At 44.3% G+C, this 19,310-nt stretch overlaps 1 protein-coding gene across 1 annotated transcript in view; it reads right to left on the bottom strand.

The window, feature by feature from the left end:
- Positions 1 to 1,721: 1,721 nt before the first annotated feature.
- The window catches only part of LOC137333406 (cyclic nucleotide-gated channel beta-1-like), a 128,502-nt gene continuing 110,913 nt past the window's right edge, over positions 1,722 to 19,310 (bottom strand). The window contains exons 34-39 of the mRNA XM_067997557.1: positions 17,222 to 17,319; positions 15,535 to 15,618; positions 13,639 to 13,757; positions 12,179 to 12,325; positions 7,342 to 7,528; positions 1,722 to 2,110 (exon numbers count right to left, since the gene is read on the bottom strand). Coding sequence (XP_067853658.1) covers positions 1,901 to 2,110; positions 7,342 to 7,528; positions 12,179 to 12,325; positions 13,639 to 13,757; positions 15,535 to 15,618; positions 17,222 to 17,319 — 845 coding nt within the window. The 3' untranslated portion in view covers positions 1,722 to 1,900. The remainder of the gene's footprint in view (positions 2,111 to 7,341; positions 7,529 to 12,178; positions 12,326 to 13,638; positions 13,758 to 15,534; positions 15,619 to 17,221; positions 17,320 to 19,310) is intronic.

Here is a 19,310-nt window from a genome sequence, read left to right on the forward strand (position 1 = left end):
AATTTTTATCTTGATCTATCACAGTATTGTACAAGTCCTCTCCTTGCTGTGGACCTGGCAGACCGTTGACTGAGTTAGTTTGTGGGCGGGTCATTGGTGTGAGGGCCACTTGGACCTGCCATCATCAACCCAAGATAATGAAACTCCATCAGTAATGATTCCACCCATCCTGTGCTTTTTTTTGTGGGGGCGGGGGTGGTGGTTGCACATTGGGACTTGTTCAGTTGATTTGTTTAATTTCCCCTTCAGGTGACCTTATGGTGGAGAGGTCTCTGTTGCCCACCGAGAACAATGAGATCACAGCACAGATATGAGTGGTATTCTTTTAGGGGCAGGATTCCCTTTCCTTCCTCATTGAGGTTCCCCCAGGTAGTTATTGGGAACGTACAAGGGGATATATCATAAAGTTCCATTTCGCAGTGACACTGCCCCATTCAGGGGCTCATCGGGATGGCAACTTGTTACTGAAGAGAGAGAGGCTGACCATAGGACATCTAGAAAAGTGAAGGATCTCCAGACTTGTAATGTTATTTTTATTTATTTATGCAACTAAAAACAGCCAAGGAGTCTTAGTGAGTGAGAGAATATGAATAATTAGTGTTCACACTTAGCATAATGTAAACATTATCAACATTAATGCCTGTGCATTAAGTGTGTATGTTAGTGTAACCTGTTCTGAGTGTACATTTATATCAGTGTGCACAATGCTTAATATGTATAGGTGTGTTAGTATGTGCAGTCCATATGTTTTATGTGTGTATGTGGCTGCCATGTCTATTATGTGTAGTGTGCAATATTTATGTATGCTTGTGTATGGGTACACTGTTTTTAGGTGCAGTTCCATGTATGTGAGCTGTATTTATGAGTAGTTGTGTATCTGTGAGCTGTATTAATGAGTGACTGTATGTATATGTGAGCTGTATTTATGAGTGACTGTTTATGTATATTTGAGCCGTATTTACGAGTGACTGTGTATGTAAATGTGTGCTGTATTTATGAGTGACTGTTTATGTATATTTGAGCCGTATTTATGAGTGACTAGTATGTATATGTGAGCTGTATTTATGAGTGGCTGTGTACGTATTTGTGTGCTGTACTTATGAATAGCTGTTTATGTATATGTGAGCTGTATTTATGAGTGACTGTGTATATGTGAGCTGTATTTATGAGTGACTGTATGTATATGTGAGCTGTATTTATGAGTGACTATGTATATGTGAGCTGTATTTATGAGTGACTGTGTATATGTGAGCTGTATTTATGAGTGACTGTTTATGTATATGTGAGCTGTATTTATGAGTGACTGTGTATATGTGAGCTGTATTTATGAGTGACTGTGTATATGTGAGCTGTATTTATGAGTGACTGTATGTATATGTGAGCTGTATTTACGATTAGCTGTGTACGTAATGAATGCTGATTTCTTGATACCTACACTGTTTGGAATTCCGTGCTCCTCAGTAAAATCTGTAACTACTTTCCTGGATCTTGTCCTACGCAAACAGTTTGATTTTCCTTGTTAAACATATAACCATTTTAGCAACCACACAAGACTGTTATTCTGGATTTTCCTAACACATGTAACACTAACCAACACCTAAAACAGATTAGCTGGTCATTTATTGCATTGCTGTTTGTGGGAGCTTGCTGAGTGCAAATTGGCTGCCATGTTTACTACATTACAACAGTGACTACACTTCAAAAGTACTTAACTGGCTGGAAAGCGCTTTGGGATGCCCTGAGGTCGTGAAAGGCGCCATATAAATTCAAGTCTTTCTTTCTTTAGGATGCAACGGCACTGTGAGCCTAACTCCATGAGCGAATCCATCTTAACATGACATCTCAAGCCCACTTTTTAACTGCTACTATTAACAGCACAAAATGCAAATCCAAAGCAGTATCACTCGTCCGGTTCCTTTTCTTCTTCGACTGGAACTTCCACGGACAAGATTTGTTCCTTCACCCCATGATGAGAGGGACTCATCCTGATCAGGACGGAGAAATCGGACGATTCTGAAACAGCCTCTTCATCATCACCCTCCTCCTCCATCTTTTCTACTGGAACAGGTGTCCGGCGATGGACAGGGGAAGGAGGAGGCATTGGGACAGACTAGACGAGGGGGGTGAGAAAGAAAGAAAAAAATCCAATAGAACAAAACTAACAGGAATAGTAAACAGCACAGATTTCTACCACACAACTGTGAGATGAGTATAGATATGTTTTTACATTGTTTTAATACAGAATGAAGACAAAACAGCGAATGAAGGTAGTATCAGTTTAAACTGTTTGCTTACAGATCCTAGCTTTGACCACAATGACACTCCTGAGTACAGTCCTGGTTCAGGAAGAGCAAAGATAATAAGCAAAGGTTGCTGAGATAATATTGGAATAGGGAGATGACATTGGAGCAGGAAGAGAACATTAAAACTGAGCAAGAATTAGACAATGTACGCTTATTTGCTAAAATTTATAAAAGAGGGCAACAAAGTTCTTGCTATTTGTCATTTCGGGAGAACGGGAGACAACATCCGAACCCAGCTGAGAGTCCCAACAGTGTAAATCTGTAGTCAACTACTTAATTGCTGCTTGTATTAAAATAGGTCTGATAGACTCTTGTTAACTGTTTACTAATGTTGGGTCTAACTGAGTTCGCATGGACTTTGATTAATAAAGTAATATGTCGAATTGACATCTCATGAATTAATTAGAAATCAGAACTTAACACATTCTATGTAAGGGGTTGTGTTTTATTATGTCATTGACTTAATTTAATAAAAAGTATGTGTCAATGTTTCCCAGTCCTCGAACCTGTACAAGAGCTAAAGGATGTATGACAATAACCTATAATACTTAGGGAGGAGAAATAAAAAAGCAAAATATTATTTGAATGGAGAAATACCACAAAATGCTGCGGTACAGGGGTATCTGGGTGTCCTCGTACATGAAACACAAAAAGTCAACATACAGGTGCAGCAGGTAATCTGGAAGGTAAACGGAATATTGGCCTTTATTTCTAGGGGGTTGGAGTATAAAAGCAGGGAAGTCATGCTACAACTGTACAGGGTGCTGGTGAGACCAAACCTAGAGTACTGTGTACAGTTTTGGTGCCCTTATTTAAGGAAGGATATACTTGCATTGGAGGCAGTTCAGAGAAGGTTCACTAGGTTGATTCCGGGTATGGAAGGATTGTCTTATGAGGAAAGATTGAACAGGCTGGGTCTATACTCATTGGAGTTTAGAAGAATGAGAGGAGATCTTATTGAAACGTACTGGATGACTATTTGAAAAGGAAAAATATAAACATTTGAGGAAACAGCAAGGAAATGGGATTAGAATAGTTCCAGTCAAAGATCTAGCACAGGCTCATTGGGCTGAATGGCCTCATGTGCTGTAATTCCATAATTATATGATTCTTTACCTTGTTCCTCTATGACTGTTTACATGTTATCCTTAATGAACACACCGTCAGATACTGACGACAGCTTTATTCATTTTTTATATTTTTGTTTTTGGGGCAGGATGCAAATTTTTGTGTTCATCAATGAGGTACATCAGATGTAGAATGCTTTTTCACTTAGGGTACCAATGTTAGCGCCACGCATTGTGGCCAGGGACAGCACAGGTTATTTGCAGGGTAAAGGTCCCACAACACTGCCCCAAAAATATGCCTTTTTCCCAACCTCAGGAAAAGTGTGACAACATTATTTCCTACACCTATCTCAGATGTCCTGGCCAATATTCATCCCGCAACCAACATCACCAAAAAGCAGATTATCTGGTCATTGCTATTTCTGCATTTTGGCTTCTGCACTTCCCTGTGATACAACAGTGATGACATACATATTATGTACATGCAAGTTCTCCTTTCCTTCTTTCTATTGCCATTTGTAGGGGTCCTAGCTCACACACAAAATGGGTGCCGGATGTGCATAACATAGTAACAGCTCCTGCCATTGAAAGTGATTCATTGTATGTGAAACGCTTTGGGATGTTACTGAGAGATGTGGTAAGGTGCTATATAAATAGACATCTTTCTTTCTTCATCCAAAGACCCTCCCATTCTTTTTCCCTGGTTTGGGAGGATATTGTAACTACGTTGGGGCTGACAGGAAGAGAGGAGTAAATAGGAAAGGAAATCGTCCAAAAGTACAAAGAAAGAAATTAAACTGCTGAACAGGTTTTGAGAAAGGGTCACTTCTGTATGTCAAGTTACCCTACAGTACCTCTTATTCTGTTGACGGCTCAATTACACAATATAAGACCATTTTCCAGAATATATTACTAGCATTTTCATGAGGCCGACATCAACGAAGAAACTATGGATTCAGTGAAGGCAATTAATTACAGGGGGCAGCGCTGGGTGGGCAGAAGATTGTCAGCAGTTTGATGCAACTGGCTGGCTTGCCAGGTCACTTCAGAAGGCAGTTAACAGTCAACCACGTTGGTGTGGGACTGGAATTAGGTATAGGCCAGGCCGGGTATGGATGGCAGGTTTCCTTCCCTAAAGGACATTAGTAAACTAGTTTTTATGGATACCAGCTTTTTATTTTAACATCTGAATTCAAATTCTCAAACTGCCATGGTGGGATTGTGAACTCATGTTTCACTAGATTACTAGTCCACTAACATAAGCGCTACACCACCGTATCAAGCAGAGTAAGATAATGAGGGTAGAGTACCCGGGCGCTAAATTGGGCCGTGTAGTGCCGGTTGTTTCAGTGCTACGCGGCCTCTCCGACATCCAAGATGGTGTCTTGGATGCGCACACACGTTTCCTGCGTGACGTGCGCCAGATGCCATCTTGGTATAGGAGTTAGCGCAGGCGCAGATAAGGAACGCTGGAATCATGTAAAGTAGGGAGAAAATGGCTTCAATCAGTGCGCAACCCTGATTTAAAGTGATAGACACCATTTTGAGACTTAACGCTCAACTCAACGCACAGTCTTAACCCCGACCATCTGAACCTGTCTTAGAGTGCCTGGAGGACCCCCCACCCAGCGCTATTTAAAGGGACCATGCAGGATTTACAGGTTAGTGGCTGGATTATTGCTTCCGGCTGCCGAGATATTTGTAACTGTTTTTGGAGGTTTCCTAGACTTCAATACTAGGACGTGGGGACATAGCCTAAAATTTAGAGCCAGCTCGTGCAGGAATGAAGTTAGGAAATGCTTCTACATGCAAAGGGTGGGAGACGTTCGGAACGCTCTTCTACAGACGGCAGTTGATGCTAGCTCACTTGTGAATGTTAAATCTGAGATTGATAGATTTCTGTGAATCAAGAGTATTAAGGGATATGGGGCTAAGGCGGGTAAATGGAGTTAGATCACAGGTCCACCACGATCTCACTGAATGGTGGAACAGGCTCGAGGGGCTAAATGCCACTTACTGCCTTTTGATATGCACCACCTTCTCCTGCAAGAAAGCGGGATGTGTACGTGGGGGATGTGCCTGTCATGATTGAATAGCTGTCAGTGTGTGTGGCCTGTGAGTTGTGGGTGGGCGGCTTGAAACAGTGGTAATGTGTAAGGGTGAGAGGAAGCACCTGATTGGAAGAGTTGAGTCGTGATGTAAAGAGTTTATTGGTATGTGGGGATGGGGGGTGTAGTGCGTGGTGCAGTTGGTAGGAGACACCACTTGACAGTTGACCTCACTCACCTTGACCACTCATGTCATAGCTTTGAACTTCTTCCTGCACTGCATCCATGCTCATGATGCTGTGCGCCTGGCATTGACTTTGTACCCCGCTGCCTCCCACTGCCTTTTGGGTATATGTCTGGAGGGTCTCTTGCCCCCCCCCCCCACCCCCACCCCCCGCCCCCTGCAGATATAGGATGTGCCTCCTTCTGTCCACCTCTTGCACCCAAGCAGAGAACCTTGGTGCATGCACTCTTGCAGGCCTGGTACCAACTCAGATCGGCAGATTGGTGAGGTCTGGTGTGCAGACTGGGGGATGTGGGGTTTAGTAGTGCGCAACATTTATTCAATGTTTTAACATAACTCATCAGTGTGTAAACATAGGGATGGGATCTACATCTGTGTTTTATGTGTGTGATGTCTGATCTCTGTTCAGACTCCATGCAGATGGTAGACTGTTATTTTCAGCAAGTAACAGGTACCAGCTACCTTTAAGAGATTTCTAAGAGACATCCTCCCTTTAAGAGATTGAGCTCCCTCTGGTGGTGGAAAGTGCAAATTGCATTGATTCCACCTTGCAAGGCCTGGAAAGGAACGCTGATTGCAGGTAAGTGCTTCGGTCAGTCCAAACTTGGGTCTTGCCTGCCCAGGATTGGTCGGTCACAGGGTGGTAGCGCATCTACCACCGCCCAGAACGGACCCTTATCCAATTCCCCCCCCCCCCCGTGTTATTAGCAGGTTCCTCAGTGTAGAGTGACCAGCAGTGCCAGCTGAAGTAAAGATACGTGTTTCTCACTTATTCTAAGTTGCCTCCATTGCCTAATGGAATTCGTCACTTTGCAATCAGTTGTCTAGGTGAGGCAGCCCTTGCATTTTGTAACACCATGCCCCCGCCATTTCCTTAGCAATACTTGACACCAGGAGCGCAAGGGATTCCTGACATCCAGGGGGTGAAAATGGTCTATAACAGTAGTGTGAAATGGGCTTGCAGTGAATCGGCAGTAAAGTGGTCTCTGTTTGGTTAGGAGCCCGTTAGGTGCTACTGCAGTATACGAGTTTCACTGTCCCTCCCCCCACCCCAAGTGTTGCTCAGGCACCAATAATGGAAAGTACATCCGAGGAGGTTCTCCATCATGACCCTATAACCTTTATACTTGGGCAGGCGTAATCAAAGTCTGCTGTCACTTCCAGTGAAACATCCCAAGGTGAAGGCAGGCACTGGGGAGTGAGTATCTGCCTGCCACAATTTCTGCTCCTGTGCACCCTGAAACGACGAGGCAGCTCCAGCCCCTAATTGTCACCAGGTGATTCAACCATGGTTGGAATCGCAGTTGAACCTGATTCTCTTGCACAAATGCAATTCCCAGCAGGGATCATTGGATAGCATTCAGGAACACGGTTTGTATGCTTCAGTGCTGCACTGGGCATTGCTTTTGCCCTTTAGGACACTGGAGGAGCTTTTCACTGAGTTTTAATAACTGCACTTCAGTGCTTCTGTGTTCATCCTGTATTTGAAATATCAGATATTCCCTTGTTTTATTTTGTTTATACGATTTTTTTTATAGTTTAACAGCTGCCACATTTTTTGTGGGGTTTACCCTTAACAGTGAAGAACTGGTTCAGTTCTACCCAATCCTATTAATATATATTGGTAACATTTTAAAACACAAACATTTGCTCCCTTGACTCTTTTCTCATAATCTCACCTGCATCCTGGCAGATTGCTCGAGTTTCTCTTTAAGAAGAGAGAATGCTCCCTTGATTCCGACTTTGCTTGTCATTGAGAGGACTGCGTGGAATAATCTGGGAGTGTCTGGTCTCGGTGGGATGATGTGCATGAATCCTATTAGTCTGTCCTTTACTGGTTTTTCATCATCTTTACCAAGCAGTTTTCTGCAAGTGTATTACAAAAGCAATTATTTCATTCAATCGATGCTGTCTACAAACAGTAGAGTCAAGTAAAAAACAGTGAGTCCAGTGTTTATTTGCAGTAAAGGCACAGTGCCTTGACCAGTGTTCACTAGTCGTTCCATCCAGTATTTGGACAGTGCCTTGACCAGTGTTCACGAGTAGTGTCATCCAGTATTTGGACAGTGCCTAGACCAGTGTTCACTAGTAGTGTCATCCAGTATTTGGACAGTGCCTAGACCAGTGTTCACTAGTAGTGTCATCCAGTATTTGGACAGTGCCTAGACCAGTGTTCACGAGTAGTGTCATCCAGTATTTGGACAGTGCCTAGACCAGTGTTCACTAGTAGTGTCATCCAGTATTTGGACAGTGCCTAGACCAGTGTTCACTAGTAGTGTCATCCAGTATTTGGATAGTGCCTAGACCAGTGTTCACTAGTCGTTCCATTCAGTATTTGGTCAGTGCCTAGACCAGTGTTCACTAGTAGTGCTGCCCAGTATTTGGACAGTGCCTAGACCAGTGTTCACTAGTCGTTCCATCCAGTATTTGGTCAGTGCCTAGATCAGTGTTCACTAGTAGTGCTGCCCAGTATTTGGACAGTGCCTAGATCAGTGTTCACTAGTAGTGTCATCCAGTATTTGGACAGTGCCTAGACCAGTGTTCACTAGTAGTGCTGCCTTGTATTTGGACAGTGCCTAGACCAGTGGTCACTAGTAGTGCTGCCTAGTATTTGGACAGTGCCTAGACCAGTGGTCACTAGTAGTGCCATCCAGTATTTGGACAGTGCCTAGACCAGTGTTCACTAGTAGTGCTGCCTAGTATTTGGACAGTGCCTAGACCAGTGGTCACTAGTAGTGCCATCCAGTATTAGGACAGTGCCTAGACCAGTGTTCACTAGTAATCCCATCCAGTATTTGGACAGTGCCTAGACCAGTGTTCACTAGTAATCCCATCCAGTATTTGGATAGTGCCTACACCAGTGTTCACTAGTAGTTCCATCCAGTATTTGGACAGTGCCTAGATCAGTGTTCACTAGTAGTGCTGCCCAGTATTTGGACAGTGCCTAGACCAGTGTTCACTAGTAGTGCCATCCAGTATTTGGATAGTGCCTAGACCAGTGTTCACTAGTAGTGCCATCCAGTATTTGGACAGTGCCTAGACCAGTGTTCACCAGTAGTGCCATCCAGTATTTGGACAGTGCCTAGACCAGTGTTCACTAGTAGTGCTGCCCATTATTTGGACAGTGCCTAGACCAGTGTTCACTAGTAGTGCCATCCAGTATTTGGACAGTGCCTAGACCAGTGTTCACCAGTAGTGCCATCCAGTATTTGGATAGTGCCTAGACCAGTGTTCACTAGTAGTGCCATCCAGTATTTGGACAGTGCCTAGACCAGTGTTCACTAGTAGTGCCATCCAGTATTTGGACAGTGCCTAGACCAGTGTTCACTAGTAGTGCCATCCAGTATTTGGACAGTGCCTAGACCAGTGTTCACTAGTAGTGCTGCCTAGTATTTGGACAGTGCCTAGACCAGTGGTCACTAGTAGTGCCATCCAGTATTTGGACAGTGCCTAGACCAGTGTTCACTAGTAGTGCTGCCTAGTATTTGGACAGTGCCTAGACCAGTGGTCACTAGTAGTGCCATCCAGTATTAGGACAGTGCCTAGACCAGTGTTCACTAGTAATCCCATCCAGTATTTGGACAGTGCCTAGACCAGTGTTCACTAGTAATCCCATCCAGTATTTGGATAGTGCCTACACCAGTGTTCACTAGTAGTTCCATCCAGTATTTGGACAGTGCCTAGATCAGTGTTCACTAGTAGTGCTGCCCAGTATTTGGACAGTGCCTAGACCAGTGTTCACTAGTAGTGCCATCCAGTATTTGGATAGTGCCTAGACCAGTGTTCACTAGTAGTGCCATCCAGTATTTGGACAGTGCCTAGACCAGTGTTCACCAGTAGTGCCATCCAGTATTTGGACAGTGCCTAGACCAGTGTTCACTAGTAGTGCTGCCCATTATTTGGACAGTGCCTAGACCAGTGTTCACTAGTAGTGCCATCCAGTATTTGGACAGTGCCTAGACCAGTGTTCACCAGTAGTGCCATCCAGTATTTGGATAGTGCCTAGACCAGTGTTCACTAGTAGTGCCATCCAGTATTTGGACAGTGCCTAGACCAGTGTTCACTAGTAGTGCCATCCAGTATTTGGACAGTGCCTAGACCAGTGTTCACTAGTAGTGCCATCCAGTATTTGGACAGTGCCTAGACCAGTGTTCACTAGTAGTGCTGCCCATTATTTGGACAGTGCCTAGACCAGTGTTCACTAGTAGTGCCATCCAGTATTTGGACAGTGCCTAGACCAGTGTTCACTAGTAGTGCCATCCAGTATTTGGACAGTGCCTAGACCAGTGTTCACTAGTAGTGCTGCCCATTATTTGGACAGTGCCTAGACCAGTGTCCACTAGTAGTGCTGCCCAGTATTTAGACAGTGCCTAGACCAGTGTTCACTAGTAGTCCCATCCAGTATTAGGATAGTGCCTGGACCAGTGTTCACTAGTAGTGCCATCCAGTATTTGGATAGTGCCTGGACTAGTGTTCACTAGTAGTTCCATCCAGTATTTGGACAGTGCCTAGACCAGTGTTCACTAGTAGTTCCATCCAGTATTTGGACAGTGCCTAGATCAGTGTTCACTAGTAGTGCTGCCCAGTATTTGGACATTGCCTAGACCAGTGTTCACTAGTAGTGCCATCCAGTATTTGGACAGTACCTAGACCAGTGTTCACTAGTAGTACCGTCCAGTATTTGGACAGTGCCTAGACCACTGTTCACTAGTAGTTCCATTCAGTATTTGGATAGTGTCTAGATCAGTGTTCACTAGTAGTGCTGCCCAGTATTTGGACAGTGCCTAGACCAGTGTTCACTAGTAGTGCCATCCAGTATTTGGGTAGTGCCTAGACCAGTGTTCACTAGTAGTGCTGCCCAGTATTTGGACATTGCCTAGACCAGTGTTCACTAGTAGTGCTGCCCACTATTTAGACAGTGCCTAGACCAGTGTTCACTAGTAGTGCCATCCAGTATTTAGATAGTGCCTAGACCAGTGTTCACTAGTAGTGCCATCCAGTATTTGGATATTGCCTAGACCAGTGTTCACTAGTAGTGCCATCCCGTATTAGGATAGTGCCTAGTCCAGTATTCACTAGTAGTGCTGCCTAGTATTTGGACAGTGCCTAGACCAGTGTTCGCTAGTAGTGCCGGCCAGTATTTGGACAGTGCCTAGACCAGTGCTCACTAGTAGTGCCATCCAGTATTTGGACAGTGCCTAGATGAGTGTTCACTAGTAGTGCTGCCTAGTATTTGGACAGTGCCTCGACCAGTGTTCACTAGTAGTGCTGCCCAGTATTTGGACAGTGCTTAGACCAGTGTTCACTCGTAGTGCTGCCCAGTATTTGGACAGTGCTTAGACCAGTGTTCACTAGTAGTGCCATCCAGTATTTGGATAGTGCCTGGACCAGTGTTCACTAGTAGTGCCATCCAGTATTTGGATAGTGCCATCCAGTATTTGGACAGTGCCTAGACCAGTGTTCACTAGTAGTGCCATCCAGTATTTGGATAGTGCCTAGACCAGTGTTCACTAGTAGTGCTGCCCAGTATTTGGACAGTGCCTAGACCAGTGTTCACTAGTAGTGCTGCCCAGTATTTGGACAGTGCCTAGACCAGTGTTTAGTAGTAGTGCCATCCAGTAATGGCACTAGGGAAGATTTTCCTGTAGAGTAATGTCGGTTTATACTCTGGTGGGTGGGGATTGAAAATTGGATGAAGACCTGATCCGTCAGTTCTCCGCCCATTTCTTCCCCTTTATCGATCCGAAGATTCTACCTCGGTGGAGAGGGCAGGCCTCCCTTTAAGCTGCTGCAGTAATCCAAAACCTGCAGCAGACAGGAGTTTCCGCATCCCCTCGATGGGGTCTCCTCAACACAAGCAGGAATACTGCCGGGAACCCGCCAAAAGTTCACAAATTACACTGCCTCTGGAAGATTCGCTGACATTAGCAGCACAGCCGACAGGCAGGTGAAATTCCCACTCCACCACATTTACCGTGGCAGAGCTGCCAAATAGTAAAGCCTGCGCCATTGCCCGCTCACAGTGCCACCCAGCAAAATGGTTGTTTACCGTTCTCTAACCTGTCTAGACTGGGTTTACATGTACAGGAAACATCTGGCATCGAGGTTTGGATTTACAAACATACGAACAATGATGAACCGGAAAAGTCCTTCTAGTCCATCCAGCCAGTCCCACACAATTGTGATACCTTGTGCATCACAATATATACACTCCCTACCCCACCCAAAACCATGTGATCTCCCAGGAGAGGCGGAAAACTAGATAAAAACCCAGGCCAATTTGGGGGAAAAAAATTTGGGAGATTCCTCTCTGATATGGTTCCTGATAATTCTCTGCAATCCCCACTTTGTGTACAAGGTGATCTCCGCCCCAGCCAGAAATTGGTCCAGCTCTCGCTTGAAACCTTGTACTCGGAATAATCTCTAATTATTTAATTGTGCAAAATGACTCATACTCAAAAAAGTAATTTTTTCCCCACTAATAAAATCAGGAATTATTAAAACCATCGCACTGACTTAGCTTTCTTGCGCAGCAGTTTCTGGGAGTCCGGGTAGTGGGTTAGAATGTCACTCAAGTCTTTCTTGTCGAGGATGAAGAGGTTTGCAAATCCGTGAGCAACGACGTTTGCAGTTCGTCGATTCCCGCCTCCCACTGACAGCAAACTGTTAAATTAACACAGGTGAGAAGAGGAGGACAGATGGGGTCAGAAAACTTTTCTCGAAAGATATTCTCTGTTGTTGTAAATGATGGCGCCTGGAATTTCCATGGGTGGGGGGGTTGGTTCTCCTGATCTACTGCCATAACATCGGGGGAACTCCTGGAGAAACGGTCGTTTTTAGCCGCTCACACCGTTTCCCTGCCGGTTAGGTCGATCTTTCCCATGGAAGTTCTCCCTTCTCCCCTCCCCAAGCATCTGACACACATTGAAACCCATCACAATGTCTAAAATAGGAAGAATTGAGAGGAGCACCGAACAGCAAATGTTCCGATACCGCGATCGCTCAAAAACAGAACAGATTTTTAAAAAATAAATTCAACACACGAGTCCTGTGAACGTGGTTAATAGAACATGTCACACATATCCCCTGAGAGCTCAGCAACCTTAGTCCATGAATAGCTGCGCCCAACAGACCAGGACAGTGCCAGGTTCAGTGCCCGATCTGTGGTGAATTAGTGGCAGCAGTAGTTGGCCTCAGCACCCGGGTTAGAGAAGGGGAAAACTGGCCAGGCTGCCCATTTCTGATTACATGGACTTACATAGAATGTACAGCACAGAAACAGGCCATTGCATGTGTTTATGGTCCACACAAGCCTTCTTCCTCCCTCCTTCATCTAACCCTATCAGCATACCCGTTCTGCAAGTTTATTACTGTCTTCCTGTATTTTGTCGCAGTCCTCCTTGCTTTTAACTACACCCCCCCCCATTTGGTGTCATCCGCAAATTTTGAAATTGTACTTCCGATTCCCGAATCCAAATCGTTTATGTAAATAATTGTAATCTACTGATTTCTGATTGTAATCTAATAACTCCTGATTGTAATCTAATGATTTCTGGTTGTAATCTAACGACTCCTGATTGTAATCTATTAATTTTATTATTGTAATCTACTGACTCCTGCTAGAAGTGAATAAATGGCATGCAATGAAGACAGGATTAGGCTCAGCCAAAATGTCCCCCAAAATTTGAATAACCTGCCAACACTTGCTGTCTAGAACACAGATTGGCCACCTGGGTGAGGTATCAGAGGGCACCTGCCACCTGCCTGTGGTGTCATAGTGTTTAGAATGATGCACGTCCTGAAGAAAACAAAGAACAGTTTGCTAAACTTTTATCCTCAAAGCCAGTACCTCTACAAATCAATATTGATTTCATTTAAATACTTTTTTTACAGGGATTTTAAAACTGGGTTGAGTGAAGAGAAACTTTGATTCTGAACTGGAGCTGGTCTAAGAGAAGCAATTGATGGAGCCTCACCTGATCTCACCAAACACAGAGCCTGCTCGCAGAGTCACAAACACAGTCTTATCATCGGGACCGCCAACAACCTGGACCTCTCCAGCTTTAATGATGTACATTTCTCTCCCAATCTCTCCCTGAAACAATAAGCAATCAGCTTCCATTCAGCAGACGGACTGACAACATGGATCAAGAACTGGAGGTAATTGTCCGAGAATATGATGCAGCTAATGTGTGCATGTGGACATATACATTAACATGAAAAAATACATAAACATATGCATACACATAACCACAAGGCTATTTCCTATTTATTTCCATTGTAGCCATTTTAGCCCCGATTTAAACTTGGTTAGAAGTCAATGGAGAGTAAAAATGGGAGGGGTGTAAATCAGGAGGGTTGTGAATCAGGAGGGTTGTGAATCAGGAGGGTTGTGAATCAGGAGGGTTGTGAATCAGGAGGGTTGTGAATCAGGAGGGTTGTGAATCAGGAGGGTTGTGAATCAGGAGGGTTGTGAATCAGGAGGGTTGTGAATCAGGAGGGGTGTAAATCAGGAGGGTTGTGAATCAGGAGGGGTGTAAATCAGGAGGGTTGTGAATCAGGAGGGTTGTGAATCAGGAGGGTTGTGAATCAGGAGGGTTGTGAATCAGGAGGGTTGTGAATCAGGAGGGGTGTGAATCAGGCGTCCGTCCAGAACCTGCTCCGTTCCCGCCAGGCGGGTTAGCTTCAAATCAATGCCTTCGTACATACACATCGGAGCCAGGGGTGAGATTACAAATCACAATTGCACCATTTTGTTGATTGTTAACCCCCTTAGTAATGAAGGACGCCCAGCTCAGTGCACACAAACAGTGGCTAAAGATCATTTCCAGCCAAAAAACCGCATTTCTTAATTCATAATATTCCAGCATTAATGAAACAAAATTCAATTTTATTCAACCTTCAATTTTGTTTTTGAAATGCTGACACAGACCTCAAAGGATTAAAGGTTGAAATAATGAGCAGAAGCTGATTGAATAATGCTTGTGGTGGAGGTTGTGGATTTATTGAAAAAATTTATAACCAACATTATAATATTGATTTTGTGCGATAGTGTAAAATGGGTGATAGCGAGTCGGCAGCCTGTTTTACCTCTCTCCCAATGACTTTAACGTAAACAAAAATCAGGAGTGATGTAAAACGTGCTGCTGATTCTAATCCAAAGTACAGCCAGCAGAGTTCTGCATGTGCAGATTCTGTACTGGCATCATGGCGCAAACAGATCAAGACTGCAATTCCCAGTCTTTCTGTGCACACACGGAGATGGTGGGAACAACTGAGCAGGTTTACTAGAAAGCCCCGATGGTCAATTAAAATCACTAATTTCTGTGCAACCTCAGCTGAACTAATTTGGTTAGTCATCTTCAGCGCCATTTGTCTCAGCACAAGCTTGAAGTTGACATGTCAGCTGTGGCTCAGTTGGTCGTACTCTTGCTTCTGATGCAAAAGGTTGTGGACTCAAGACCCACTCCAGGGACTTGAGCGCATAATCTTGGCTGCCACTCCAGTGCTGCACTGTCGGAAGTGCCGCCTTTTGGATGAGATGTTAAACTGACGTCCCACCTGCGGTCTCAGGTGGATGCAAAAGATCCCACAGCACTATTTCGAAGAGCAGGTGAGTTCTCCCCGTGGCCAATATTTATCCCCATCCAACATCACTAAAAACAGCTGATCTGGTCATTATCACATTGCTGTTTGTGGGAGCTTGCTGTGTGCAAATTGGCTGCCGTGTTGCCTACATTACAATAGCGACTACACGTCAAAAGTACTTAATTGGCTGTAAAGTGTTTTGGGACACCCTTAGGTCTTGAAAGGCGCTATTTAAATGCAGATCTTTCTTTCTTAACAGACCTGCTTTGGGGTTTTGCGGTTACCTTCTTACACACGTAATCTCCAGGCAGGTACACCACTGACTTGAGACGCTTCAGCATGTCGTAAACCATCTGTGTGTCACAGCCCTGGGGAGAGGAGACGCAAATGGAATGAGGACTGAACTTCCAGCTCCTGTACAGTCTGCTTTTTTTTAATCTGCCATTTCATCAGGTAGAGAGAGGGTTAGCTCAGAAAGAGGGGGGGGGCAGGGAGGCGGGGAGGGAGCATTGTAATTTCTGTGAGTCATTAAGGCAAGGTTAAGGGGAGATTTAATAGAGTTACTCAAAATTATGAATGGTTTTGATAGAGTAAATAAGGAGAAATTGTTTCCACCGGCAGGATGGTTGGTAACCAGTGGAAATAGATTTAAGATAATCGGCTAAGAACCAGGAGGGGATGAGGAGACATTTTTTTATGTAGCGAGTTGTTATGATCTGGAATGCACTGCCTGAAGGGGTGGCGGAAGCAGATTCAATAGCAACTTTCAAAAGGGAATTGGATAAATACTTGAAAAGGAAAAATTTGCAGGGCTATGGGGAAAGAGCAGGAAAGTGGGACTAATTGGATAGCTCTTTCAAAGAGCCGGCACAGGCAAGATGGGCTGAATAGCCTCCTTCTAAGCTATGATTCTATTCTATACATTAGAACTGTGTCACTGAACTAAACAGCGTGGAAGATCTGGAGTAGAGACTGGGGAACATTTGCTGCCAAGGGAATCTTAGCTACAAAGCAGTCACATCATTTTTAGCTCATCTGAACGGTATTGTGACTGTTTGATCTTCAAACGTCGCTGTTGTCTTTTTACAGTGGGGGAAATGGGACTTCAGGACATTTGCACAGCTTTTAACATTACCCTATAGGACTCGCTCACTCGCTCTTGCATGTTCCAGCTCCTTATTCCCTACTATTGTGAGGAAACATAGGTTTAGAGGGAACTTAGAAGGGTTAGACTTAAAAGAATTAAATAGCTAAAATTTCTGTTGGATCTCCTGTCCTGTAAAATATACTGCTGTGTGCAGGATAGCTGGGGTTAACAGTGATAAAGAAAGATACCCTAAACATGAGTGTCCGAGGTCAAGCAAACGAGACCCACAGATAAGCCTATCTAAACAGACAAGCCTGAATAGGTCTATAAAGCACAAACTCCCCAGAATTAGGGAAACTCTCTGGAAGCAGAGCTGAGGTGCAACCTGTTATCAGATCTTGTTGGTCACAAAGAGAAACATGCTGAGACATGAAGCTGTCAAAAAAAAAAAAAAAAAAAAAAAAGCTGTCAACAAAGCTGTTTTATTAATCAGAGACGTGTGTACTGGGGTAGTGTTGTAAAATATTCATCACGAACCAAGGAAACGGGGGTAGGAAGTGGATGTGAGATAACAAAGGGATCATGACTGTTCAGGGTATAAGGGGGCAACTCCAAATCAACTCAAAGTAGAAGAGAAAGAAAGTAGAAGCAAGAGGTTGTGAGAAGCAGACACACTCTCTACCCAGAACGGGACGGGTAATATAATTCTTGTTTTGTACTGATAACTACTGCTTAGACACTTGCAACTGTTGATCCTTGTGTAAAGTTAATAAAATATCACCATATCCGATTGGAGTTAGATCAAACCTTTATCAAGACTATATGAATGTGAGTCCGCCTCACTCTGTCCCCCTTACATCAGTTCCTGTTGGCTGTCTCCGTACCTGAAAGAGTGCCACTTTACTGATGATGTTGTAGTTAACATCAACGGCGATGTCCAATCTCATCTTATCTGGAAGCTGCACTAATAGCTCCGTCTCATCTGAAAATACAGCAAGGAAGAGAGTGGGAATTAGAATTCAGCTGGCAAGAAGAAACTTTAATCAACCTTCTGGTGCAAATCCCTAAAATAATCAGGGCTGTGTTCCCAAAACTTCTAATTTTACATCCCTACTTAACGCAATGTGGTCTTGATTTTCGGTGGTGCTTTTTTGCCGGTGTTTGGATGTTTCTGGGGTGGGCGGCAGTGTTAGATCGGGCGGGGCCGTGTAACACTGCATCGCCCGCCCATAAGACCACCTGCAGTAATTTATAAGAATGTTACAGCACAGGAGTCCATTCGGCCCATCATGCCTGTGCTGGCTCTTTGAAAGAGCTAGCCAATTAGTCCCACTCCCCCCACTCTTTCCCCAGAGCTCTGCAAATGTTTCTTTTTCAATTATACATCTCATTCCATTTTGAAAGTTACTATTGAATTTGCTTCCACCACCCTTTTAGAGCAGTGCATTCCAGATGATAACAACTTGCTGCGTAAAAAACAATTCTCCTCATCTCCCTTCTGGTTCTTTTGGCAATTATCTTAAATCTGTGTCCTCTGGTTATCGACCCTCCTACCAGTGGAAATACTTTCTCCCCATCTACTCTTATCAAAACCCTTAATAATTTTGAACATCTCTATTAAATCTCCCTATAACCTTGCTGCTGGAAATGACAGTGATAGCAGGTAGCAGCTGTCAAAATATGGGCAGACAAAGGGAAATTACCTTAGAATTAAGTTGCGATGTCAAATTTTCCAACTTTAGTGCCTTATTTCTGCCTAACGCTAAGAACTCCGGCACCAAACAGGCATCCACAAGCTGCAGCGATGTAATGGTGCAACGGAAAAATGCCTTAAAACCATAGCCTCTGAAATGTTTCTTCTAATTTTTCTACTACTTCTAATGCTGCTAGAACATTTAGCTTTCTACCTATTCCTGTGGGGGCTTCCATTTTTTTTGGCCACAATGGGGATTTCCTTTGAGAGTACGCCTACATCTTGCTTGGAGGAAGAGGAGGAGAAAGAAGGAGGAAGAGGAGGAATGCAGGGAGCCCAGGCTTGTCAGGCACCACGGGTGGTGTGTGCTACCCACCTGATGCTCCTACCTGCACCTACTCCAGGAACTCAAGTTAATCCACATGCTGGAACCTGGGCTGCAGCCCATCTCTACAATTGGTACCACAGAGCCAGCAGTTGTAAAGGTCGTGACCTCCCTGAATGTTTATGCCACGGGGTCATTTCAGGTTGCTTCTGGGGGCAGCAGTACTATTAGTCGATCAGCTGGGCACAGGTGCACCAAGCAAGTCACAGGTGCATTGTTTGCTAGAATCAGACCTTCTTCATGAGCACTGACCACCAGAATGCCAGGGCACTGGACTGGTACAGAGTGCAAGATTCCCCAAACTAAGAAGAGAAAGAACTTCCATTTATATCACGCCTTTCACAACTTCAAGGAGGCCCAAAGTGGTTTACAGCCAATGAAGTACTTTTGAAGTGTAGTCACTGTTGTATTGTAGGAAATGCAGCATCCAATTTGTGCACAACAAGGTTCCATAAATAGCAATTAAATAAATGACCAGATCATCTGTTTTTTTTAGTGATGTTGGTTGAGGGATAAATATTGGCCAGGACACCAGGGAGAACTCCTCTGCTCTTCTTCAAATAGTGCCATAGGATTTTTTACATCCATCTGAGACAGCTGAAAGACTGCATCTTGTGATTGGAGTATCAGCTTAGATTTTGTGCTCAAGTCTCTGGAGTGGGATTTGAACCCACAACCTCCTGACTCAGAGGTAAGAGTGCTACCAGTAAGCCATGGCTGACACCTGACATAGAGTGCACCCATGTAGCCGTATGGACTCTCTTCATCAATTCCATCTGCTTCCACTCACCGACATTATTGGCAGTGGCTCTCCACTACTTCCCCATAGAACGCCTGTGTGGGAGATGCCCTGTCAATGACTGCATGCATTTAAAACCTGCAGCAGCAGCCGCTA

The sequence above is a fragment of the Heptranchias perlo genome, chromosome 16 (assembly GCF_035084215.1).
Source record: "Heptranchias perlo isolate sHepPer1 chromosome 16, sHepPer1.hap1, whole genome shotgun sequence".
NCBI lineage: Eukaryota > Metazoa > Chordata > Chondrichthyes > Hexanchiformes > Hexanchidae > Heptranchias > Heptranchias perlo.